A 26,794-nucleotide genomic window follows, 5' to 3' on the forward strand; every position below is an offset into this window, starting at 1 on the left:
CAACCCCCTGATTGGCCCTGCTCTGTGAGTGACAGGGGGCAGTGCCCCAACCCCCTGATCGGCCCTGCTCTGTGCGTGACAGCGGGTGGCACCGCAACCTCCCGATCTGCCCTGCTCTGTGCATGACAGGGGGCTGCACCTAGGGATTGGGCCTGCCCTCTGCCACCTGGGAGCAGGCCTAAGCCAGCAGGTCGTTATCTCCCGAGGGATCCCAGACTTTGAGAGGGCACAGGCCGGGCTGGGGAACCCCCCTCCTTCCCCCTCCGCCCCGAGTGCACAAATTTTTGTGCACCAGGCCTCTAGTGTATATATACCCACTCTTTTCTTCCTCTGCTATGCACACAAGGAAGTGGCCACATGTGGGTGTGTGGCATGTGGGTAAGGCACCCTGAACACTAGGGGTGCCCATAGGCCAGTTGAGGGATCTACAGGGGCAGCATCCCCATCAGCTCCTGGGAGGGTATCTTGTCAGAGTCCGTGAGATGGTCAGTAAGATCTGCATCCCTTTAATACCTTCCAAGAGCCCTATCTGGCACTCTCACAGCTGCTCCTCATTCCCCCACCCACCCAGTTTCTCAGTCCTGAAGCTCACCTTAGTAATCTGGATGTGGTGAGAAAGAAGTGGGTCTCGGATGCATTCCATGCAGCTTGGGAAGCTGGGCACTCACTCACACGCTCTTACTTTTCCTTGTGGGACAAGTCACAGGCCAATAAGGTCTCTTGGTCCTGAGCTATGTCTCCTTGAGGGGTGGGTGATGTAGGTAAAGTGAAATGCTCTTCTTACTCCCTTTAGTGCATTCAATATCCTCAAATTATTATTATTATTTTTACTGTAGTGGCGTGCTGGGGCTTTGCTGGACTCCTGGATTTCCACAAACGCTCTCTGGTCCATGGGTGACCGTGTAAATCAGCATTCATTGGCAAAAGACAGTAGAAATTCTTATTCCACTATGATAATGTTGCCACTCCTGCATTTCCTTGACTGTTGCTAATTTATAGAATAAAATTGATATTTGAATATTAACCTTAAATATAGTACCTTGGTAAACACTCTTATTCATTGTAATAATTATGTGGAGATTATTTGGGTTTTCTATAGAGAAGTCATTTGAGAATAATATTTTATTCGCTTTTTCTTCATTTACAATACTTATAGCTTGTATTTCTGTTTAATTTTTATTTCTCATTCTTCTTGCTAGGCCTCCCAATACAGTATTAAATGGAAAGGCTGATCCTTGTTTTGTTTCACATTTTAAAATACTTATTTTTTATATTTTAACATTAAGTATAATGTATACTGGAGACTTTTTATGGATTCCTTTTATCAATTCAAGAATGAGTACTACTATTCCTAATTAGCTAAATCATTTTGCTTTATTTTTTACCATGAATGGATTTTTTTCACACATATTGAAATGTTTTACATCAAAATCATTTCACATCTATTGAAATGATCATTTGACTTTTCCTCATTAAATATGGTAAGTTGGGTGAAAAATTATTGCCAGTCATTACTGATTTAGAAAAATGTGTACCTATTATTTAGCATTTGGGAGGGGGAGGCAAAGCGCACCAAATGGATAAGACCCAGAAATATCACCCAGAAAAAAAGTCCAGAAGAAGATTGTCACAGAAGAACGAGAGACTGTAACACCATCAGGAGCACTGGGAAACCCTGAGGCTGAAGGCAGACATTAGTTACCTGAGTCATGGGGCTTCAGAAAAAAACAAGAGATGGAGGACCAGAGAGTAGGTGTGATGGTAGCAAAAGAAAAACTGATGGTATAGAGATGTCATTATTTAGGTATCGTAAAAAGAGATGTGTTTTTTCCCCCTCTCAGAAACAGAGAGAGAGAGACAGGGATATGCATAAGAGAGCATGCTTAGTCACAGAGGGGCCCCATTAGATGAAGAAAGAGAACAATCCTCAAAAGTTGATTAAAAGAAATCTGTTACAAATGTGGAAACTTGCTTCCTTATGTATAATTTTATTATCTAGTGAAATCAGTTATCCACAAGCATTGGCTTAGATTCAAAATAGCTGCACAACTTACTGAATGCAGCTAAATGTGGAGCTAAATGAATCTGTATTTGACCTGGTGTGGCAATCCCCAGCCGGACAGGGGACGCTCCAGTCCTCTGTCCTTCGTGGGCAATACAGACCTCCACTTGAGCAGAGGTGGCTTTAGTTTCCCTCTCTTGTGAGAGCCCCGAGAGAGGTGATTCTTCCTTTCTGCCTTCGCCTTTCCACTTCCCATATTCTCTCAAACATCATGTCTGTTCAGATTATTAATTTTTAAAAAGATGGCCTTGATCTTTCTTTTTGTTGTTGTTAAGTAGAGAAAGGGGAAGTACCACAAATAGAAAAGGGCAGCATTTGGAATAGTTTAAAAGTTCTGCAAGCGCCAAGGAGGACAATTACAGAGGAGAACATTCCATCCACCTCTTGCTTGTAGCTTTCATTCCAGGTTTCCATGCAGATCAGATAGAGAAGCAGCCCCAGGAGCTCAGCAGGGCCCATGCACATGTAACCAATTGCTCTTTTCGCCTGTAGTAAAGTTCACATTTTGATTGCTCCTCCAGATAATGTAGATCCAGACATATTTTATGCAGTCATCCGGATCTTTCTCTCTGGGTAAGTATAGTTCAGCTGTTTTCCTGCAGGAGGTCTCTGTAGCATTTTCCAAATTTATGGGGGTGGAAACTGACATAAGCTTCCTAGAGTAAGAAACACACCAAATAACCATTGTTAGTTAGCAAGGTAGTCACCTAGATCCACTCTTGGATAAAAGAAGAGGGGTACTATCTGCATGGCAAATGACATTAAAGGTTGAATATTTACGTTTAGAGTAATTGTCCTTAGGCTCCCATATTAGATTCACTTGTATTCACTTTCTTAGAACTCCACCTTGATGACAGAAAGGAAAAAAAAAAGCCCAATATGCCACACGCAAAGCTCAATCATTTATATTTATTCCCTCCCCTTGTTATTAAAACAGATGGAGATATAGACAGTAACTTGAAAGTTTTCTTATAACGTTCTTAGGATGGCTACACCAAGCCATTTTCTCATATTTCTGTGTACTTTTTTTGTCACATGACCTATAATCTCTCCAAAAATAGATCTCTACTCTTAGATGCAGTTCTTTTTTAAAAATACACTAGTGATACATTGACATGTTTTAATGAGATTATTTTCTTATTCACTTTAAGAAGTTGAGTTTGTTTGGGTGTGTGTGTTTTTAATGGTGAAACGTGAAAGGTGGCAGTAGTGGATGGATGTGGTAAAAAATGTGAAGTCAATATCATCTAGTGTGCCATATGTTTAACTAGGAGATGCCTAAAGGGCTTTTGATAGAATCTGAAGCTGTACTTGGATATAACAAGAAACATGCCAAATACCCAAATCAATAAATTTATTGATTTAGTGGTATAATACATTGGTGCAAGAATAGAGTGACAACATGTACTAAGTATTTTCTATAGATTGGGTAGGACTGGAATGTGAGAAAGTGACCGCCCTCTCTAAGGGAGGGTTGTCTGGGTGGGGATTTCTCATTTATTCTCACTGTAGAGAATAAAAGCAGAATGATTTCCACAGAATAACTTGAGAGTAATAAACACCTGGTTTATGTGGAGAAAAGGGAGAAATAGGGAGTGACAGACATGGAATTGGGAGTATTTCTCAGAATTAGACTTTCACTCCTCAAATGCTCTCCAAAGAGAATATCATATAGAATTCTTCTCACTCTCTGGATGTTTTTCATGTAGTCAGGGTCAAGAAAAGATCTGATTGTAGGAAAAAGACTCTAGCAACAAATATTAAGCAACACATGTAGCTATGCTTTGGTAGGATTAGACAAAAGAAAAAAGGGTAATTTAAAAATGTTTTTAAATAGACTGGAATTTAGGAAGCACCTATTTCTGAAAAATCTATTTGTGCTTTACTTGGTTCTCTAAGTTTGTATCAATTTTCCTTTTAAATAACAAATTACCACAAATTTAGCAACGTGAAAGTACACACATTAATTATCTCACATTTTTATAAGCCAGGAGTCAGGGTGAGTTCAACTTGGTTCTCTGCTTAGGGTCTCAAAAGGCCAAGTCAGGGTATCTGCTGGGCTGAGTTCTTATCTTGAGAACCTGGGGAAGAATTCACTCACGTTTTAGGTAGAATCTAATTCTTTGTGGTTTTGAAACTGAGATCTTTGTTCCCTTGCTGACTGTCAGAGAGGATCTGCTCTCAGCTTCCAGAGGCCTCCTGCATTCTTTGTCACATGATCTCCTCTGTCTCAGCAATGACACTTCCTATCCTTCTAGTACTTCAAATCTCTCTGACTTCTCCCTTTTGTCACTAGCCAGAGAAAACTCTCTGCTCTTAAGGAATTATTGATTGGATTCAGCTCACCTAGGTAATCTAGAATGACTCCCTATATCAGTGATGGTGAACCTTTTGAGCTCGGTGTGTCAGCATTTTGAAAAACCCTAACTTAACTCTGGTGCCGTGCCACATATAGAAATTTTTTGATATTTGCAACCACAGTAAAACAAAGATTTATATTTTTGATATTTATTTTTTATATTTAAATGCCATTTAACGAAGAAAAATCAACCAAAAAAAATGAGTTCGCGTGTCACCTCTGACATGTGTGTCATAGGTTCGCCATCACTGCCCTATATTAAGATCAACTGATTAGTAACCTTAATTGCATTTGCAAAGTCCCTTTGTAATATAATATATCATATCTATAGGCTTGAAATCTCATAATATTAACAGTTCTGGGAATTAGAATGGGAATCTTGGGGCAATATATTTTTTTAATTCTACCTATCATGATTAAGTAGGCACCAGAAAGTGACTTTGTTTTCATTAAAATAATTTTTGTGTCAATGATGCATTTTATCAGTGTCTCCCCTCTGTTTCTGATCCTCAAAAAAATTTTCCCATATAGCTAAACTAAGTGACCAGTCCCAAATCCTAAGTACATTGATAAGTGCAGATGACCAAGAACATCTGGATTGTTGATAATTCCCAATAGGGTTGTCCTGAAAAATCTAATTCTGCTCCTGTGTTCTTGATTTGTCCCATGTTTGATTTATTACTTTTGTTGGCTTTTTAAAGCATTTTTATTTAGGAGAGTTGAAAGATTTCATCTGCAGATGAAACATTTTATCCTTATTTCCCACTCATATTAAATTTCTCAGGAGGTTAATAGCCCCTGTGGAAAACTAATGTCATCTCATTTTTTTCCTTTTAAATGTCTGCTCCTATTGGGTTTCCTAGAAATATGGTACAAGAAGACTAAAAATAATCTTGCCTACAGAGATTTGAAGGAAAAAAAATAATTCCTTTCCTTCACAAACAGCAGTTTGGGCCTGAGAATGCATGGGAGCAATCCTTGGGTTCTTCACAAGAACTCAATTTCCCTTCCTCAGACTACTGTCACCATAGACAGAATATGTGGGTTTTAAAAGTAGATGCCTTTCTCTTACTTTTTTGACTTTCACGCTGGTATTTTCTCTTCTGGTATTTATGTGGCTCCAACGTATCTTCTTCAGGTTAGGGCACAAAAAGGGGATTGGTGTCTTCACCATTTGATTGAGCATTTGATGGCTCTTTTAGGCTGGCCAGGTATTTTTAAGAAATATACTTGGGTCCACATATTTTAGATATAACACATAATTATAAAATGCTATATGTTTTATTCACTGATTCATCTTCCAGGCACAGTTCTAGGTGTTAGCAATGAAGCAATAAAACAAAACAACAACTTCATTTTTTGTGGAGCTTACATACATTTTAATGATGGGAGGCAGATGGAGAAATAAATATAATAACATCAAGTATCATACAAGATACATTACAACAATAAGCAAAATGAGAAAATGTGAAGTAAGATACAGGGCATCATGGATTGTGGTGGCCAAAGTTTTTTATTTATTTATTGCGATCTAGGAACACCACACCTCTAAGTGATATTTAAGCAGATGCCCGAAAGAAGTAAGGAGTCAGCCACCTAGATACTCATTGCAAGCAAAAGGAAAAGAAATGACAATGATCCTGATGTGAGAGCATGTTTGTCATGGAGGAGTAGCTGCAAGGAAGCCAGCAGTGCTTGAATGGAGTAAATATTGGGGAGAATGAGAAAGATACACGTGCTGGTGGAAGATCAGGTCCTGCAGGGGCCTCTTGGCTTCTTTCCTGAGTGAGATGGGCAACACTGGCAAGTCTGGGAGGAATGACATGATCTGTCTTAAGTTTCGAATCATCACTCTATCTTCCAAGTGGAAAATGGATGATTTCAACTCAAGAATGGAAGGCAGGAAAGTATGTAAGGAGCTTTTACTACAATTCAGGGTGATAGCTTTAACTAGGGTGGTAACAGGAGAGGCATTGAGAATGGCCAGGTCTGGATGCAGATTGAAGGTAAAGTTGACAGGACCTGCTATTGGAGTGCACGTGCAATGGGCGAGAAAGGGATCAATCAAAGAAGATTCCATGGTTTTGTCCAACTCTGCTGAAAAGATGTAACTGCCAGCTTTTCTGTTGGGGAAGACTGTAGGCAGGACAAGTTTGGCAAAAGGGTGGGGAATCAGGAGGTCAGTTTAGAACATGTTCATTCCTGTAGAGATGTCTAGCAGGCATTCAGGTAGTATATGAGTCTGGAATAGGAGGGAGAGGTTCAGGTGCAGGTGCAAATTTGCAGACAGTGAGAATAGGTTTTTAAATCTATGAGGCTAGAAAATATCCCTTTGGAAATGAGAGTAGTGAGAAGCCCAAGGACTGAGCCCTGAGAGAGCCTAACACTTGGGAGTTGTCATGATGGGAAGGAACTAGTGAAGGAGACCAAAACGCCTAGGAAAGGTCATCCACGGGAATACAAAGGAAACCTGAACAGGCTGGTCCTTGTATTTGGTCCACTAACTACAGAGTGTAAGTCATCTTCCCTATTTCTTCCACAGAGAATATGTTGTTTAGAAATTTTATCCGACCAGTGTTCTGAACTCTGACGAGTCGAGAAACCTCTCTGAAACCCATTCCTTCCTTCCAGCAGCTTTAGGAAGTAGGTACAAATTAGGAGCAGGAACACTCAGAGGGTTGGTACAAAGTTACAGAATAATGAAAGGGAGAACAGGGATCCCACCGCATTCGGAATAACATTCTAAAATGGCTTAAAATGTATTGAATGCTTCATAATGTATTACAGGCATTGAGCAGGTGTTATTTTAATTAGTTCTCACAAAAACCCAATAAGGTGGATACTTGTGGTCTGTGGAGGAGGAAGTGGGGCTCAGAGAGGATTGAACTAAGCCAAGGCTCACAGTTAATAAACATCACAGCTGAGATTAAATTCTATATCTGCCTAAAACAGAGCCCTTTTTCCTAACAGGCTCAGCATGTTGCAATCGTACACTCAGATGCCTTCCTTTGCTTTTCCCGCTTGTCTCCCCGACTGCTGTCTGTGCTCCATTCCTTTCAAGAGTGAGAGTGCCCCACCTGCAAAGGCCACTCTGATTGATATTCCTCCAGTGAAAACCACAGGACAGCCAACCAAAAACAATCCCCAAAGAAAACAATCCAGCCTCTTGTAGCATTTCCTGCCTCAGAGAAATATGCAAAAAAGGTCATGAACAGCAAGCTGCGTGGCCTGTCTTCGGCTTTCGTGTGTATGAGATGTGTTTGCCTTCTCTCAAGCACAATGACTCTTAGAATTACGGGAAGAAGGCGAGACATCACGTAAGCCTGTTATTTAAACTGTTAACAATTGGGAGGGTAGTTTGTTCCCGGTAATAAGAGAAAAAGATTCTGTTTCTTAGAAAAAGGAGAAATCCACATGTGCAGGTTCTGAGAACATGAAAATAGAAAATGACAAGTTTGGAATTTAAGTTCTGGTTCTCCTGTTCCCCAGCAATGTGGCCCTGGAGCATGAACTGCTTAGAGTCTTTATTTCTTTATCTGCAAAATGGGCTTAAAAATACCTGCCTTGATCTACTCCTAAGAGGTCAAATGAAAAGATGAATGTGAAGGTGCTGTATAAATTGTAAAGCATTGTGAGTACAAATACATGTGTTCTTGGTGCTATTGTTTTTGTCTCATTATGGAGCCACCCACTTACACTCTGTGACTATTTAAGACTTTGTAAAAAAGCAGATGGAAATGAGTATAATAGTTGGAGGTAGAAAGAGGAGTGTCCAGAGACAAAAAGATAAATGGAATTAGGGAGACTGAAGGGAAGACAGGAGAGAAGAAAAGAGAGGAGAGGGGAGAAAAACCCACTTAATCTGAGCATGACTAAGAGCCTCTCTTCCAGTCCTTCCACATGTCCTTAAACTTCGCTTCTGGCACTCTGCAGGCTTATTATGTTCTTTTAGTCATGCTCTTAGTATACATACATGTCGTCAACAGAGCATTTGATAAAGGCATTTCCATAAAGTCAGGTAGCAGTTAGAACTGATAGTTTAATGTGACAACTGTTATAACTGTTTCAGGGAAGGGCAAAGATATGTGTGATGTGTGTGCATGTATTTATATGTGTGAGTATGTGTGTGTGTGTGTGTGTGTGTGTGTGTGTGTGTGTGTGTGTGTGTTTTCAAATCTTTACTAGTGGAATTATCAAGTCATCAAAGCTATTTTATCAGATGAAGTGAAGATTGTTCTGGAGCCCCTCGTTTGTTCTTGTTGATAAGCACTGATATCATCTTTATGACTGGATGAGAGATTCTTCTCTATTCTTTTTAAAAAAAATAATTTTATTGATTTCAGAGAGGAAGGGAAAGGGAGAGAGAGATAGAAACATCAATGATGAGAGAGAATCATTGATTGGCTGCCTCCTGCACACCCACACTAGACATCAAGCATGCAACCTGGGCATGTGCTCTAACTGGGAATCCAACTGTGATCTGGTTCATAGGTCGATGCTCAACCACTGAGCCACACCAGTTGGGAATTCTCTATCCTTTACTTCTTTGAAAAACTCCTTTAAATGAGGGAGGAAAAGGGCTGCATTCTATGTCCTGTTACGAAATTGGGGTCAAGATAATGCTTAAGTACACGTCCTACAAAGATATCCAGTCTTTTGCCCTAAAATTGCCATTCAAATCATATTTTCTTTATTGCTCACTCTCTGGTTCTATATCAGAAAAATACATTCTTAACTCCAAGCACCTACTTCTTTCTGACCTTTACTCTTGCTTAGATGGAAAGATAACCCAGCAATGCCTGTGGGATTGATATATGAAGGAGTCTCCACAGAGCCCCTGAAATACTCCGGAGGGAGTGCAGCTCAGAGCACAGTGCTTCATGCCTTTGATGAGTTCTTGGGCATTCGCCATAGCAAGGAAAGTGGTAAGCCAGACATTTTTCTTTTCTTTTTTTTCTTTCTTAACAGGGAGAAGAACAGAGGTGTTTTTACAAATTGATAAAACCAAGTGAAACTTAAAATGTCACGAAGTCTATACTTTTCCAAATTATCTGGGAAACTCTGTGCCTGCCACATGTTATTGTGTCAAGTCAATTAATATCAGGCCTCAGCAGGAAATTGAGTTTCATTTCCAATTCTTAAAACATTGCTATATTTCCAGCTGTTCACTGCAGTTTTGTTTGGATCTTTAGGCAATGGCTTCCTTACTCTAAAGTGAAGGAGAGTTCTGGAGTTTGGAGGGTCTGGCATTTTGTTGCTAAGTCTGGGTGTTGCCCATGATGGCTCTAAGCTCCTCCATGAAAGCCCTTTCCCATGAAAATGGTGCAACCTCAAGCCAATTCTATTTAGACCAGAAGAGGGACGAGCCAACCATTTTAGAAATTTGAAATTGCTCATTTCCTTACCTGTCAGTCTTGAGCCAAATGTTTAATAGCTGCCAAAACCACTTCATAGTACAGAGTTTTCAAGTTGAATTAGAAAAACAAAGAGTAGAATTGGTGTCAGAGGGTCCAGTCTCATCTGCAGAAGTCAGTTCTCTATAACTATAACTTTGCATGGATTTTGACTTGGTGATGATAGTAGGTGTCGTACCATGTATAATATTAAACACAGAATGGGTTTCCTATAAATTATCTATCTATCTACATTTCTTATAAATATCAATTGATTAGATTTTAAACAATTTGACTTCAAGAGGTTGTTATTAAAACAGTTGCTCATTCTTTATCTTTTTGCTCTTATAAACCCTATTACTTTCTTTTTCCTTAGCACCCCCTCCAAAACAAAGCATTTAAGAAATAAAATTCAGCAGATTATCTGGCTACTTAGTTTAAGAGTTTATGCTCACATGCCCATATTTGGTATATGATAAAAATTTATACACTGGCTGATAAAAGTAGTTCCAACTCAGTTATATGAGCTGTGCTTACTTCATTTCCCCTTCCCCATCACCTATCAATAGTCAGGAGTGTGCATTTGTGTGTTTGAAGTCTACTACCAAAGAAGCCAGCAAAGTAGATTGGACAGTTAGGATGATTAACAACACTTTTTGCTGCATTGATGTCTGGAAAAGCAGCCCGGCTTGCTTACCTTTCCATGTGGAGATTTGACATTGGTCTGGATTATTTCTTTCAGGTGACTTTCTGCTCAACATGAGGGACTACATGCCACCTTCTCATAAAGCCTTCATAGAAGCCATCCAGTCAGCTCCTTCACTGAGGGACCATGTCCTATCCTCCGGGAATGGCCCACTCCTGACAGCCTATAACCAGTGTGTGCAGGCCCTGGCAGAGCTGCGCAGCTATCACATAACCATGGTGACCAAATACCTTATCACATCTGCAGCCAAAGCAAAAGGCAGGAAGCTAAGCCATCTCCCAGGACCACCTCAGGCCTTAGAAGACAGGGGCACAGGAGGAACTTCAGTTCTGATCTTTCTAAAGAGTGTCAGGAATAAGACCTTGGAGGCAATCCTCTCCCAAAGTGGTTAAGAAAGGCCTCTCCTGGTGATGCCAAACCAGCAAATGCCCTACTGGAGGGCAGATGGGCCTGGAGAATGAAGGTCAGGGTCTGTCTTGAATAACCCAAAATTGACCTGAGCCCTGTTCATGTTCCTGTTCTATAGAACTTCATCTTCTTCTTTGTTGAAACCTGTTGGCCTTCACAGAGGAGAATTTTCATGCCCATAAATTTTCTTTTTTCCACATGATCACTGGTTGATAGAAAATAGCTTTGGACGCTCTCTCATTCAGAAACCCATAAAGGAGCAAGGGTATCCCTATTCTATTTGCAAAGTGATGGAAAACCAATCAAAATTTCTGAAACTAAATAAAATTGCCTGTGGACAGACCACACAGTAGATTTCTTGGAAAAAATTAAATATTCATGCATTCCTTCATTCACTTAACAATGTAGTAAGTTCCACTCCAGCCCTCGCCTCCTTGCATGTGTTGATTTGGTGGAGATGTAGAGGAGAGAGGAGGCTGACAGCGAGACTTGGAAGTCACCAGTATGAAAATGAATAATGACATGGGAACGGATGAGACTCTTCCACATGGTTCATCAATGTGCAAATTCTATTTTAGTTTCCTTCTTTATTTTTAGTAGAATGATTATTTCTCCTTACACTGAAAGTTTAAAACAATTTTAAAATAACTAACCCTTTCAAAGTAAATGAGCAAAGTGGGAATAAAGAGTAAATTCACATGTTTACAAGGTCTCATTCTACCTGACAATACAAAGCTAGAAAATGTTCATCTTGTCTATTTAGGATAAACTCCACTAATTTAGACTCGCTCCCCATTATGCACACACACATAGCTGGGATAGTATGTAAAGTACACAGCTCTGATCTGGCATTGGGGCATCAGTGAGAGGTACCTGACCAGGGGGTGGGGGGTTCTGTCCAAATTAGTGTCTGCTAAGCAGTCCCCTTCTCCATGTAGGCACTGGTCAAATGTCACTCACAGCATGTCTTATACTAAGAGACCTTTCAGATTCTTGGCCCTCAAGGTCCGATCATGCTACTTAGAGAAAACATTTGACTACTTCCCATATCCCTAGGAGTATTGAGAGACTAGAAGGTTAGCTCAAAGTGTCTGCCCAGTACTCATTCTCTAGTGTCATGGTGGTCTGTGGGGAGGAACAGAGGACTTCTGAACTTTTGTTAACTCTCAGGGTCCTTGGTAAGAAACCATGAACCAGCATCTTCCACTTGGGGTACCAGGAGGGCTCCTAATGACCCATACCCTTCAAGGGCTTGGTCTGGCAAAAAAAGGAGGTAGAGCATGATAGGAGCCAGACCTTCTAGTCTGAATGGGCCAAGGGAAAACCCTGGGTCTTACAGCATCATTTCTGCCTACTGCTTAGGTCAGGATCTCAGCTCAAAGACCTAGGCTCTCATAACTCAAAAAGCCTTTCTCTCCATATGTTCCTCGTCTTGTGTTTGAAAAGTCTGTTATGAAACTTAGAAAATGAGCATGGATATGCTTATTTCTCTTTTGTTTGATTTTCCAACTGCTCTACCTTGGTATCAATAAACCCAGGCTGCCTTCACTGCCTGGGCTGGGTATATGCTATGGTCCAAGAAGGTAGACCAAGTAGACTAGGTGGGGGAATACGAGAGAAGCACATTGGTTAATGATTCAAGACATGGTCCCTTCTCTATATCATCCTCAGGTGAAAAGACCATGACCTTTAAAATAAGACCTGTGTTTGATTTCTGATGTCTCCATTTTTAACAACAATGTGGCTTTTGATCAATTTCAGAAAATCATGAATCCTCAGCTTCCTATTTATTATGAAATCAAGATGATCAGATTGGTCTCAGGGTGTATATAAGTAGCAGAAGGGATAGTTCTTGGCAAGGAGAAAAAAAGGCAATAAAAGTTTATTTGGTTGTGAGTTGCGGCCCAGGGCTTCAGGAGAGCACACTGTATTCCCCAAGCTTCTTGGACTCACAGAGTCTGCAGAGCAATAAAACAACCATTTAGTATTTATCATTGGGGATTCTGGAAAGTGGAACATGACAAAAGTGTGGGCTTAAAGACCTGAAAAGCCTGGGTTTGTGTTCCAGCTTTGTCACATTTTACAATGACAAATTGATTCATCTTTCAGAGCCACGGTTTACGCTCTTGTTAAAGAAGGGACATCATAATTACTGTGTGGAGCAATAGAATAACAAGTTTGGTGATATAAATGATACTTTTATGTTTTAAAAATCTCAGCATTAAGAATGAATTCTACTTTGTTTGAAGCCATCACTTTCATATTAAAAAATAATAAAACATCAGTAGAAGCACAGACACCTTGCTCTTCGTACAGTTGTTTGTATACAGAATTCAAACAATAAAATCAAAACCTCATTTTTCTCAACCTGTGAACAAAAAGTCTCCTTGGTAAATTATTTTTCTTTCTAAGCACACCAATAAATATTTATATCAAAACCACAAGCATAGCTATTTTCATGTAATCAGATCCAACGGAAGAAGAATTCATTTACATAAATCTTTGTAGATAAGAAGCTTGTGATTTGCTGTGCATATTCCAATCCAACCTGCCTTTTCTTCAGAGTTTGAGAAGTGATACCATGAAGAGCTAGTCTGCCAACTGTGTGTCACAGGTGTATTAATGAGATTGGTTACAGGACCTCAGCATCACAGCAGCTGGTCACAGGGTCACAGAACTCCCAAAGCATGAAGCAGGGGATGGTGTCCCCACCTCCACAAACTGAACACCAATCCCTGTGCTCAGGACAGGCCTTGTGGAGAACATAGGCATGAAGCAGGGCAAGAGCATGTCTACACTCAGGGCAAGTTGCTTAGGGACATGCAGGGACAATCTATGTACTGACTGCTCACCTGAAGAACTGAGAGTTCTCAAGCTGGCTATTTCACTACAATTACACACCTTGCCCTGCACTGCAAAACAGAACCCCACCCGTTCACAGCGCCAACACCACTGAAAACTTGTCCCTGGTCAAGTAAACATCTTGTTCTATTACAAATATGATGATGGATGAATAGATAGATGCTTGATAGATGACAGATGTAGACTGATGACAGAGAGAGAGAGGGAGAGAGAGAGAGAGAGAGAGGGGAGAGAGAGAGAGAGAGAGAGAGAGAGAGAGATAAAGAGAGAGAAAGAGAGAGAGAGAGAGAGGAGGAGGACCTTAAAACAAGCAAACAAAGCAAGAAATAACCTGGAATTTTCTTAAAATAATGTGATCACATGTGGACTTAAGGCTTTAAATCTAGATCTGTACCAAATGGGGTCCTGATCTGTCCCTCAAAGGACAGGACTGCAAAGAATCTTCTCAATTTGTATACTTTCAACAGATGCAAGCCCCACTCAAAGAGACCACAGAGCCTAATTCAGAGCAGATTTCCCATAAATGTTGAATCAATGGAAAACCAGATAGAATAAATGGAGTGGAAAAAGACATTTACAAAGTTTTGTCTTTCAAAATTTTCAGGTATGTATAGTTTGTTGTTATTACACAATGATGATACAAATGCAAACAAATGTATTTTATTTCCCAATGAACTAACTTAAAAAATGTTTTTATTGATTTTTTAGAAAGAGAGGAAAGGATAAAGGGAGAGAGAGAAGCATTGATAGGTTGCCTCCCGCATGCACCCCAACCTGGAATGGAGTCTGCATGTGGCCTGGGCATGTGGCCTGAACAGGAATCAAACTGGTGACCTTTCGGTGCATTGGACGATGCTCAACCAACTGAGCTACACTGGCCAGGGCCCAATGAACTAATTTTTAATTCATGTGTCAAGGCTTGATTTCCTGGGGTAGGGAATTCCATTTTTGGTTTTATACTATAGTGGTACAAGTAAAGATACCAGCACAGAAGAAAACACATTTTTCTCAAAATTTCTAGTGACAAAAGGTATCCATATCAGTAACAAACAAACAAACAAAAAACACACAAAAAAACAAACCTTACTGAAGGTAGAAATTATTTTACTAGTATTATATGAGGATGCTATTGCAAGTCTGAAGGAATGGCAAAAATATAAGCTTAGAAATCAGACAAATACAGGTTTAAATTCTCACTCTGCTGTTTATTTACAACATAAGCCATTCATCTCGCTTAACATTTGAGTCATAATAACTACATGTGTAAATGAGGATAATAATGTCTACCTTGCAGTGCTTTTATGAAAAGTAAAGCTAATATAAATTTTTTGGCTACCAGACTACTCCCTGGATTTGGATAAGAAAACAACTGTAGACAAATGAAACAGTAAGGGGAGTGGGAAACTTGCTCTCTCCCACTCCTTAGGTTCCAAGGAGAATGGAGAGGAGATCCAACATACATGTAGCCAAGAAGTCTACAGGAACCCTTTTCTGGAAGCACGTGTGGAATAACTTGTTTATGTATATGGGTGTAAGATGCAAATTATGACTGAAAACAAAGAAATTGCCAAACCAGCTCAGAATCAGACCCCAGAACAGGTTCATTCAGCTCTAGGATTTGTAATTTTTTTTTATAATGATAAGAACCATGAAGGATGCTGTGACAGGATTCTATTTTGCACTTACCTGAATATAATCAAAATCAGTTGTGTGTAACACACAGTAGTTTCACAATGATTGTAGAATAAATCAACACCCTGATTGAGTGTGACAGCAGGTGGTCTACAAATTCTAGCCTTCAGAAAATAGTTGCTTTCAGAATACTCAGCCTTACTGCCAGGGACCAAGTGGAGGTGGAGGGAAATTCATACTTTCTTCCCAGCTTAGAGAGGTTGTGTCTTAAATTATTGTAGAGGTCCGGTTCTGCATATAGGTGGAGCATGTACCATTTAAATGTTCAATTTGAAGGTTCACCAAATGTATGCTGACCCATAGATACCTTGTCAATGCCTTAGGATTATTTGAGATTTCTTAATTAGTGACTTATATTAGTTTGGGTTCTCCATATAAACAGAACCAATAGTGTGTGTGTGTGTGTGTGTGTGTGTGTGTGTGTTTTGGGTGGAGGGAGAAAGAAGAGCTATTATTTTAAGGAATTGGAGACTGGAAATTCCAAAATCTGTAGGATAGACCAGCAGGCTGGAGACCCAGGGACAAGCCAATGCTGTGGTTAAAGTCTAAAGGCCAACTGCTGGCTGAATTCCTTTTTGCCTAGGGGAAGTAAGTCTTTGTTCTATAAAACCTTTAACTGATTGGATGAGGCCCACCCACATTATGAAAAACAATCTGCTCAAAGTCCATCAATTTAAACATTCATCTAATCTAAAAACAAACAAACAACAACAAAAGCACGTCACAGAAACATCCAGAATAATGTTTGATGAAATATCTGGACATCGTGGTCCAACTAAGGTGACATATAACATTAGCTATTACAAACCTCCTTTAGAAGGGCCTGAATAAGGTAAGTTATGATATCTAGCACACAATCCCTATTAGAGCAGGGGAATCCTCCTTTGTAATGATGGAGAGAAGGCAAAAAAGAAAGGTACAGAGTATAACTACTGCCTGTAAGATACCTGGATGGGATGCGTTAGTGGGTTGCATAGAAGCTACCAGAAAGAAGTGAGAGTACCATCAAGGAAAACCTGACTTAGTTTATAACTCATAAGTGGAATCTAAAGAACAATGTTGTATAAGCAAACAAACAGCAGAAACAGACTTATAGACACAGAGAACAGGCTGATCATTGCCAGAGAGATGGGGGTTAGGGGGGCTGGGTTAAAAAAATGAAAAGATCAAGAAGTACAAATTTCTAGTCATAAAATAGTCATGGGGATGCAAAGTAGAGCCTAGGAAATATAGGGAATACAGTCAATAATATTGTAATAACTATGTGGTGCCAGGAGGATACTGGAAATATCAAGGGGACCACTTTGTAAGGTATATGATTGTCTAAACGCTATGCTGTACACCCAAAAATAATGTAAAATGATATGAATGAAAACTGGCTAATCTTCACCTGGGGAGAGGGAAGGGCCTTGGAACCTGAAACCTTGTGCACAAGACTGGCCTCCACTTCGGCTGCCCCGCCACTTACCACTGCTGGTGACGAGGGAGCGCTGATTCCTTTCCACCCTGTGCTCACGTCCAGTGCCGCTGGAATTCGTTGGATAATTTTCAGGAGACTTTATTAAAGACTCAGCGATGATTTTAAAAGCAAATGAACAAAATTACATACCAGGAACACCAGCTAAATGTCATGACTAACATGTAGTGCTCGCTCTGTGGGCCTCACAGGCCCTATTGTGATTTTGGGGTTACCTGCGGCAGGTCAGGATCCCTCAAACCTGGACACAAAGATCTCTCACTTCCCTGTGTCAAGCCCAGTGAGGCTCAGAACCTAAGTTCTCCTGTTGCCATTAGTCTGAAATTCTTTCTGTTGTCTCATTACAAGGTTAAAATAAAACTAAAACCAAACAACAACAACAAAGACTTGCTTAAAACCTATGAGATCCGATCCAGTTGAAGATGTGGGATATAAAATGCTTAGTAGCTACAAACCATTTATTCCTTCCACAACAGTGAATTTCACCCACCAAATTTTTTCTTGCATTTTCTTGTGCACACATTTGCTTGGGTAATGAAAGAAATGCTCTTCTCTTTCCTTGTTCACTTAACAGTAAACTTAATATAGAAGTCGGGTATCATTGCTTTCTGAAATGCAATCTCTAGTTAATTTTTGCAGTTTAGCATCTGCTTCCAGTGATATTGAAAAACCGAGTTCTTCAATGTAAGCATCATCCAAAACAAATGATTTTTTTTCGCAAAGTAATTTCCTTTGTAAACTCACAAATCTTTAGGCTCACATGGTTCTGTGGCAGCTATATAGATTTCAAACCAAACTCAATTATGTATCTGCCTTTAATGGTCCATAAACAGGTTTCCTTTTTTATTTCCCTTTCTAAAGGTTTCAATCAGAGATTTGATCTGAAGCCTGTGTTGGGAGCCCTTAGACACCATGCTGGTCCTTAGCAGCCATATCCCTCCTTACTAGGCGAGGACTGCTGGGGCCCATGGGACTTGTCTTTAGAGCGACCAACTTTTTGGAAAATCGATCAGGGACACAGCCATACTGGACAAAATAATGGCAGCAACAGTGATAATAATAATGATGCACAAGGTATTATTAATTGATCATTAAATCATGAAAGTATGTTCCTTGGCCCGGTGGCTCACTTGGTTGGAGTGTTAGCCCATACACCAAAAAATGCCGGGTTCGATTCCAGGCCCATGAGGGAGGCAACTGATTGATGTGTCTCTCTCACATCGATGCCTTTCTCTCTCTCTCTCTCTCTCTCTCTCTCTCTCTCAATTCCTCTCTAAAATCAATTTAAAAAATAAATAAATAAAATAAAGGGTCCTCTTCAAAGACAGTGCCAAGCATTGAGGTATTGAGGACAACCTAGAGAAGGCACATCTTAGAACAGCCACAAAAAATGAGAAAAAGAAAAAGAAAAGATGCATCTACTTGAAATCATATTCTATTAAGCATTACTTACTTTTGTTACATAATGTTATTATTTAAACAAAACAATTTGCTAGTTCACAGTGGCAGTTAGTAATAATAAATAGGAGGACTGATTAAACAATATGTAATTGTTCTTATTTTAGTGATCTAAACTTTTCAAACGAACTCAGAAAACATGATCACAATACTCACCACGTGAAAAACAAGCTCAATACAAAGCACAATGTTAATCCACAAAGTCACAGACAGCCTGTTAACATTTAGGATTACAATGCGCTTAAATTGCACAATTTAGTCACATCCATTATTGCAAACCGCAAATCACAGCTGCCAACATCAGCCATTAGGGGAAGCACCACTGACAATGAATATGGAAGATGGGTCATCTACACCATATTTGACTCTAATAAGAGTGTCCATCTCAGCCCTTATTTGAGGGGGTGAGGGGGCTTTCATGGGAATATTTCACTTTTCCTTTAATCATTTGGTGCACGATCAGAAATGGGACTTGTAACATCCTGATGAAGGACTTCCAAGGTCAGGGGACTTTCAGTGCTAAAAGCAGGACAGATTTAGGCAAACCAGGGTATTCAGCCTATTTGCCCTCTGTTAACCCACAGCCCCTCCACCACCACTGCTTTCTAGAGCATACTCTGCATAGCCGGAACTCCAGAATCCCAAGACTGTTTTTAGAACCTGCACCGTCCTCTCTCCTGTGTTTACTCCTGCTTGGTATGGATTTGCCTGGGCCCACAGTAAGTGTGTAGGGAGGGCGCTATTTGCAGGTATGTGGTTGGAGCTTAGCCACGTGGCTGGATGTCTGCAAGCATGATGGAGCAGTCCCTGGAAGTATGTGCCAAAGTGGGCTGGGAAGAGTGAGTCTAGACCTGAGACTGACTGTCTTCATGTCTCCATGGACTTCTAAGGAGTCTGAGAATTTTAACTTGAATATGGACTCTCAGGTAATAATGAAAGTATCTTTTTTTAAGGTAAGATGATAGAACACTTTTTATGTAATAATGTTCTAGTTTGATTTAAAACTTTTAGATAAGTGTAGAAATGGCTTTTGGATGTTCATCTGTACTTTACCCAGACCCTGACTAACATCAGGGGTGGGGATTGCCTATCTGTCTCATGTCGGAAAAGTATGAACCTTGCTTGTAAGTATGCCCTCTGACCAGCAGAGGGGAATAGCAACCTGCAATATACTTCACCAAACTCCAAACAAGGCCTGGATTCCCCACTCATCTGAGACTCAAATACTTTCCTATTTTTTTTTTTAAAGTATCTCTTTCTCTACAGTAGGACTGGGAGGAATCTTGAAAGGTTATTACCCAGAGCCCTGCCTCCTCATAGCACCACACAAAGTCAACCCAGATAGATCTGTCTATACATTTCAATAGGGATATCTGGGTAGTACAATGGTAAATAATTTGTATTCCTCTTTTTATATTTTTCTTTATGAGAAAGAAGACCACTAATTCATGTGTTTTTAAGAGTGGGAGGGGAATTCACTCTACATCAGTGACCAGTGTTATCAGAGAATTTTTACTGTCAAGGAAGCTTAAATGTTGCCAAATGGTGAAAAGAAGATTAGTAACAGGACTAAACATGGAAAGAAAGATCACATAAATACTACTAACAGGAAAAGCCAAATAATTGCCCTGGGCTTAGAAAGAGATTAGTTGGGGTTTTGTTTACAAGAAAATACAAATGTCATCACTGATTAAATATTTCTCTACCCATTGCCCCCCTCACACCCCTGCCAACTCTATGATACTCAGCCGTGTGTGACTCCTGTGAAATGCCTACTATTATAAGAGTCCAGTTATGTAGTTTGCACATGAAAACAGATAGTTCACTTAAAAACTTCCTATTGTGATGATCAGTAAAATTATATTCAGTCCTTGGAAGGAAAACTATGGTTGAATTGAGATATCAGATAGAATAGGCAATGTGACATCTAACTAATCTGCTCATTGCTACCAAGTTCAGCCTTATTTTAAAATATAAAACAAGCGTTAAAAAAACAAATTTAAAGAGTCCTTATCCTCTCCCTTGTACATTAATTTCCAAGGATTGATAAACATAATGAACGGAGAATTTAAATTTTTAATATGAAACTAATGAAAACAACAAATCTAGACTATATATTACTCAACCTCCCTCAGCCACATAGCAAACATAAATTTAGGATTAGTGTATGAAGACCATATATATCTTCTACTCACAACATTCCTTCTTTTTAATCACTTGCCTGGGTACAAATTTCAGTTCCTCCATCCAACATATTTGTGACATCTTTGTGTGTCCATTTTAGGCTAATAAGAAAATTTACATTATAGGTAATTATAATTATATATAGTTAATATATGTAAATCATTTAGACCAGGTATATGTATAGCAAATATTATATAACTATTTACTGTGATTATTATTGCTATTCTTAATTGTCAGGGACTGTTAGACACACTGTTGTGCCGTGTGGAAGGAAAGCTTGCTTTCTTAAATCCAAGGCACAGTCATGGAAGAGTTCCGCTCATTTATGCTCTCTTGGGCTTCATCTGGAAGGGAAAATTTGTGATCTACCAAGAAGAAGGCCTTTGTTAACATTGAGAAATTTCTACAGTATAGCATTCTATTCTTTTTTGGGAAACATTTTTTTTTTTCTGATTCTGTTTGATTACTGTCATGTTCAAGATGCCTCAACTTCTCCAATCTTATTCCTAAATTCTAAAGGCCATGAAACATCTCATTTTAAAATCAAACTAAATGCATGTTCGTGTTGTGAGACCTTATAATACTCTTTGAGAAAAGTGGAGATACTATAAGTTTTGAAAAAATAAGACTATGGTTTACAGAGCTAAAGACTCATAAGCATGTTGGTAGGGGGAGCTAATTTTCTAGAAGAGATATTATATGCTACAGCATGGCAGGATTGGTTAAGCTGTAAAATATCTGAAGTTTAGTTTCCACACCTCTAACTTCTCCTTTTTGTGCTGACAACCCCCATTTGGTGACATCTATCAGGAGAATGTTAAATTTTATATAATTAAAACATCCCCAAGGATAAAAGTTTCTCCCTCATGTTTTAAATTACCCAGGGATGAAATGGTGGCTCCATAGTAATTAATAAATCAAGTTGCTCTCTCTCTGCCCTGATATCCTCTAGAGGTTGCTTCACCTCATGGTTTAAGATGGCTGCTGAAGCTCCAGCCTTTCTTCCAGGTCATGGGAAGAAAAAGGGGAAAGAAGGACAATGTTCTCTGTGTATGAGAAGACTTCCCAGAAGTCCTCTACATATCATTTGCTTTATATTGGCTCTATCTTACCTCCATAGCCTTCCTAGCTGCAATGGAGATGGGGAAATGTAGCCCTTTAATAGAACAGTCATACACCCAGAAAAAAATAGGATTCTGTCCAAAAAAGGGAAAAAGAGTCTGACTGCATATTGGGGTAGGCAATAAAACGCTTTTGTATTACAACTTCCTTATGAGTACAATTTTCTCAGTAACCTTTATGTTTCTCAAAACTTTTCCTCAGAAAGAAATCTAACACTCGTTTCATTGTATAAGAGAAGGTAAAGGATGAGAATATTAACTCTATTTAAGGAACAGGAACAATAATAGCATTAAAGCTTTAAGTATAGTCAATGCTAATAAAATGTCAAGGGAAGGAGAAAGGAATGAAAGGAGCAGAGGCAATGTTTGATAGAACTGAGTGTGCCATCACAGCACGCAGGCAACTCACACTTCACCATAGGCCAGTCAGCTTGCACTAAAATTTGTAACATTATCTTCAACTTGTAGTTGTACTGGTATGGGAAAAGTCCTGGCTGTGTGAACATACCTGCTCTCACTTTAGAAGAAATTTTACCTGTTCTCATAGTGAGGAGGAAATTCTTTAAATGAATTGGATTCCATAAGTTTAGAGCAGTCTGTATCTGAAACTTTAGCCCTACATCAGAATTTCCTGGAAATTGATAAAGCACAGTAGTTTTGGGGTTCGACCTGAGAATCTCCTTTTCTTTATTTTTTGATATATTTTTATTGGTTTCAGATAGGAAGGGAGAGAGAGAGAGAGAGAGATAGAAACATCAATGATGAGAGAGAATCATTATCAGCTGCCTCTTGCTTGCCCCCTACATGTGTCCTGACCAGAAATCAAACTGTGACCGCCTGTGATGCTGTTCAGGTGAGAATTTGCTTTTCTAACAAGTTCCCAGGTGATGGCATTGCAAGCTAAAGTTGGAAAACCACTAGTTTATGCTGTTTTCTTCTTTCTCGTGTTATCAAAGGCACCATCCACCACTACCTGTAACTCATTTCACACTTAATGAAAGAGAATTTTGCTTTCTGAAAGGGGAAATATTACGTTCTTTATAATCATTTGAATATACAGCATAAAATACCTAAGTTGTTTTGGTGACTCACATACCAACCCCTCAAAACACATGCAGAAAAGTGTTTGCATATGTTACAAAGGAAGTATTTCTTTTGATCCATCCTTTGCACCATTAAGTTTCAACAGAAATGGAAAACAAAATCAAGTTTCAGGAACAAGGCAATGCTATTGTCAATAAAGGACAGAATAAAATTCAAGACAACTTGAGCCAAAAGACACAAGAAAGAAGATGGATGGTTTCCTCAAAATGGCAAAATTCCAAATCAATTGCTGACTATGATTTTATCAGAGGGAAGATTGGTTCTCAATCTTGAACTGAAACTAGTTTGGCATGTGTTTTAAGTGAAGTTAGCATTAATGGATAAAATATTCCTTTGAAAGTTAGTGAGAATAGACAGAGCTGGAAAATGTTTAATACATACCAGGATTCTTCTGCAAATAAATATACACTGTATAGCTAAATGATTATATTACTCCTCTCAGCCTGCCCACCTTAGGCACAGTGCCTCATCTCACTAAGCCTCATCGCCTTCAATGGTGAAGTCAGTGCGCTGGACTGGATGATCTCTAAGGTCACTCTCTTTTCTAAGATTCAGTGACCTGGTCCTATGCTGAGTACACTGGGAGTTAGTTCTATTTGTAAAATGAATCAGGAATTATTCTAACCTCTAGTTTCTTCATTGCCATTTAGGCTGGATTCTGCCTACTTGCATTAAACATAGGCAATGTTTATGACAAAAAGAATCTCTATATATAAAAGCCTAAGCCACCAGCCAACCAGCTGATCAGCTGACCGGCCAGTAGCTATGATTCGCATTGACTACCAGGGGGCAGATGGTCAATGCAGGAGCAGAAACTACAGGCATGGAAACATGGTACAGACTGATGAATCTCAGAGGGAAGAGGGGAGGGAGGAGGGCAGGAAGAGATTAACCAAAGATCTTATATGCATACTAGAGGCCCTCAGCCTTGCCTGTGGAGATTGGGCCGAAACTGGCTCTCCAACATCCCCCAGGGGTCCCAGATTGTGAGAGGGTGCAGGCCAGGCCGAGGGACCCCACTAGTGTGCAAATCCATGCACTGGGCCTCTAGTGCTATTAATAACCCAACTAATCATACTTTAACAATGAAATTTATTAGAGAAACCTACCTTCTTCCTTACCTGAAACATCCAGCTCCCAACTACTAGCTCCATTGAGCAAGTCCTCATTATACCATGGACATCTGTTCTTTCCAAACAATATCACATTTGAGCGATGATTGTGATTTTAAATCATGTTATCTTAACCTCTTCATAATTTATGATAGTTAACTAAGTCAATCTGCCTGCTGCTCGCTCCCTACATGTGCCCTGGCCAGAAATTGAACTGTGACCTCCTGTGATGCTGGCCAATCTATTCCGTTCCAATCTACCCAGAAAGCTTGGAATTTCCTCAGCACATTCCCCTTCTGTTTTTTTCCTACACATCCCTAAAGACTCAGTTCAGATGTTGGCTCCAGGAGGCCATTCCTAGGCCACTCTGCTTCCCCACTCCCTGCCCACCTATATGCTGCCTAACACCTTGGTCTTGCTGTCATGATTGAACTTTTCTCATGCAGTAGTTGTGATTATCTGTTCTCTAAATGTTTCCTTCACTCAACTATTAGTTTCATGAAGTCACCTCTGTATTCCCTATGCCAAGCCTAGGTTGTGCTCAGTAAATATGCTTTGAATGAGGAATGAATAAGCTCAGAGGGTGTATGAAGAGCTGAAACGGGTTTGAGGTTGTGTCATCAATATAACCACTATTTAAACTTATGTTACAGGGGGAAACAACAGTCTTACCAGGAAGCAGAAATCTACTTGCCTCTATAGCACCTGCAGCCTAGGACAAGCTACTTTTAACTACTAACATATTATTTTTATTTATATCAAGCACAGCTATAAACAAGGAGAGATATAGGGCATACACACTACCATCATAATAATGATGTGTATAATTTATGAAAGGCTTTCACAAATATGATTTCATTTAATTTTGATGACAGATTTTTACCCTATTTGTTTAGTAAAGAAAATGATGCTCTAAGGAATTAGGTGACTCACCCAAGCTCATGAGCACAGTAAGTGACCCAGATTTTTTTGGCCCCCAAATGCAATGGTCTCTGTACTGTTCTTTCACAATGTATTTATCAAAGGAGAAACAATTTCCAGAACTGCATGCATGTTGCCTGGTGGAGAGAGAGAGGAGTTTGTTGAAGGCCAGCCTGTGTCAGTCCCTCCTAAGTGGCTTAAAGAGGATTCAGTCCTTTAGACTCAGCCTTCGGTAGCTTTTCTTCCTGTCCCAATATTTCATCTCTGAACTTCTCTGCCAATCTGGCAGCGGAAACCCAGACACACAGGATCCCAAAGCAATGGTCCTAATTGACAGATCTACATTAACGACTTTGGGCAGAGATTTCCCCTATCGTGAATCACCCTTCAATCACCCGTGAGTCAGGCTATTTAACTCTAATCTTTAATTCATACTTCATAAACAGCTCCACTAACGTCCAAAGTCTTTAATTAAAAGCCAGAGGCAATGGCAACAGCAATGCAAGGAGTCCCCTTGCAGAGTGTAAAGAGAGAGGAAAATGAAAGCAGGTGTTCCTTTTTGCTCTTGGTAGAAATTACCATTAATATAGTATCTCCTCTTCCATGTCCATCTTTGTGGTCACCTCCAGCGTTTCTCATGATGATAGAGGGAGTAATACAAAGTGCATTTACAATCTGCTCTCTTAGCTCTGGGGTTAACCCAGAGACCGAAGTTACCATATATCACAGTGATGAGGAATTCCACAGGTGTAGCATTGAAATATCCTCCCCAGCTTTTAGCAGGACCTGGATGGAGAAAGAAGAAGAGGATTTGGTTTGGGGCCTCTTTGGTGCCCATCACTGAAACCCTCATGATATCACAGAGCTATACACCAGGACTGTTCTGTCCAAAGGATACAGAAGGCTCGACTGTCTCAAGCATAGAAGAGCCTGGACTGAGATTCTCAGCAATGCTGTCAAAGAGCTCAGGATGTGGGTCTTACTTACAGCGAAGGGGCTGGAGCACCGTCAGCACAGAAGCTTTAACATAAGGCATAGTAAAATGATTAAGTGGTTTTAATTATTTAGATTAAAGTGATAAAAACAGTAAAAACAATGGAGACTTCATTTTATGCTTCCAAACTAAGGACATACTTCAAATACCAGATCCTCAGAACATTCATTTCTAAACCAACTTTTACATATACAGGGTGGGGCAAAAGTAGGTTTACTGTTGTGAGTATGCAAAACACAGTTTCGTCTTGTATTATTATTTATTAATTATCGTTATTTTCCATATCAACAACTGTAAGCCTACTTTTGCCCATCCTGTATGTAGTCTCAAGGCATGTCCTCAGAGCTGTTCGTCCACCCAGAAAGTCAAACAATTAAGTGAGGTTCACACTGCCTTTCAGACACCAGCACTATCTCTGAGCCTTGTTTGCTACTTAGATACCATGAGCCTCAGGAATAAAATGATGCATTAATATTTGGTGTTACTACCAGGTAAAAAGTTTCAAAACATCAGTCACTTCATGCATAGTAACCATTTTAATGGGACTTGCACTATGGACTACATTCCTGGCTTACTCCAGTGCTATTCCACTCGTGGTTTTAAGGCAGCTGAAAGCTCTGCCGAAATCCAGATTTTCAGTTTCTTTCCTGATGGTGCTCAGGAAGATACACAGTCTGTCCAATCACAATCTGTTTTTCATTTCTTCCTGAGCCAGGAGCTCTTTCCTTCCACATAAGCAAATCCTAGGGTTAACTGTTGTGTGCAGACAGTGCAATGTGGTTGTAGGGAAGTTCAGACCTCCTATTTTCCTCCTTTGACCTTCTGACAACTACCCTAATGTGGTATCTATGTCAAAATTATTCTATGTGTTGTCTTCTCCATACCTATCTCTCCTGAAAAAAATGCTGAAGTAATTACTTTTGTCTGCAGTGCCCTCCTCC

At 39.7% G+C, this 26,794-nt stretch overlaps 1 protein-coding gene and 1 long non-coding RNA gene across 2 annotated transcripts in view; one reads left to right on the forward strand and one right to left on the reverse strand.

The window, feature by feature from the left end:
* The window catches only part of IDO2 (indoleamine 2,3-dioxygenase 2), a 57,170-nt gene extending 43,831 nt beyond the window's left edge, over positions 1–13,339 (forward strand). The window contains exons 8-10 of the mRNA XM_005856444.1: positions 2,584–2,635; positions 9,198–9,346; positions 10,557–13,339. Coding sequence (XP_005856506.1) covers positions 2,584–2,635; positions 9,198–9,346; positions 10,557–10,912 — 557 coding nt within the window. The 3' untranslated portion in view covers positions 10,913–13,339. The remainder of the gene's footprint in view (positions 1–2,583; positions 2,636–9,197; positions 9,347–10,556) is intronic.
* Positions 2,656–26,794, reverse strand: part of LOC106725416 — a 30,752-nt gene continuing 6,613 nt past the window's right edge. The window contains exons 2-3 of the long non-coding RNA XR_001361300.1: positions 25,439–25,645; positions 2,656–2,718 (exon numbers count right to left, since the gene is read on the reverse strand). This is a non-coding gene — a long non-coding RNA (uncharacterized LOC106725416). The remainder of the gene's footprint in view (positions 2,719–25,438; positions 25,646–26,794) is intronic.

Source organism: Myotis brandtii, unplaced genomic scaffold (genome assembly GCF_000412655.1).
Source record: "Myotis brandtii unplaced genomic scaffold, ASM41265v1 scaffold103, whole genome shotgun sequence".
In the NCBI taxonomy this organism is placed as follows: Eukaryota; Metazoa; Chordata; class Mammalia; order Chiroptera; family Vespertilionidae; genus Myotis; species Myotis brandtii.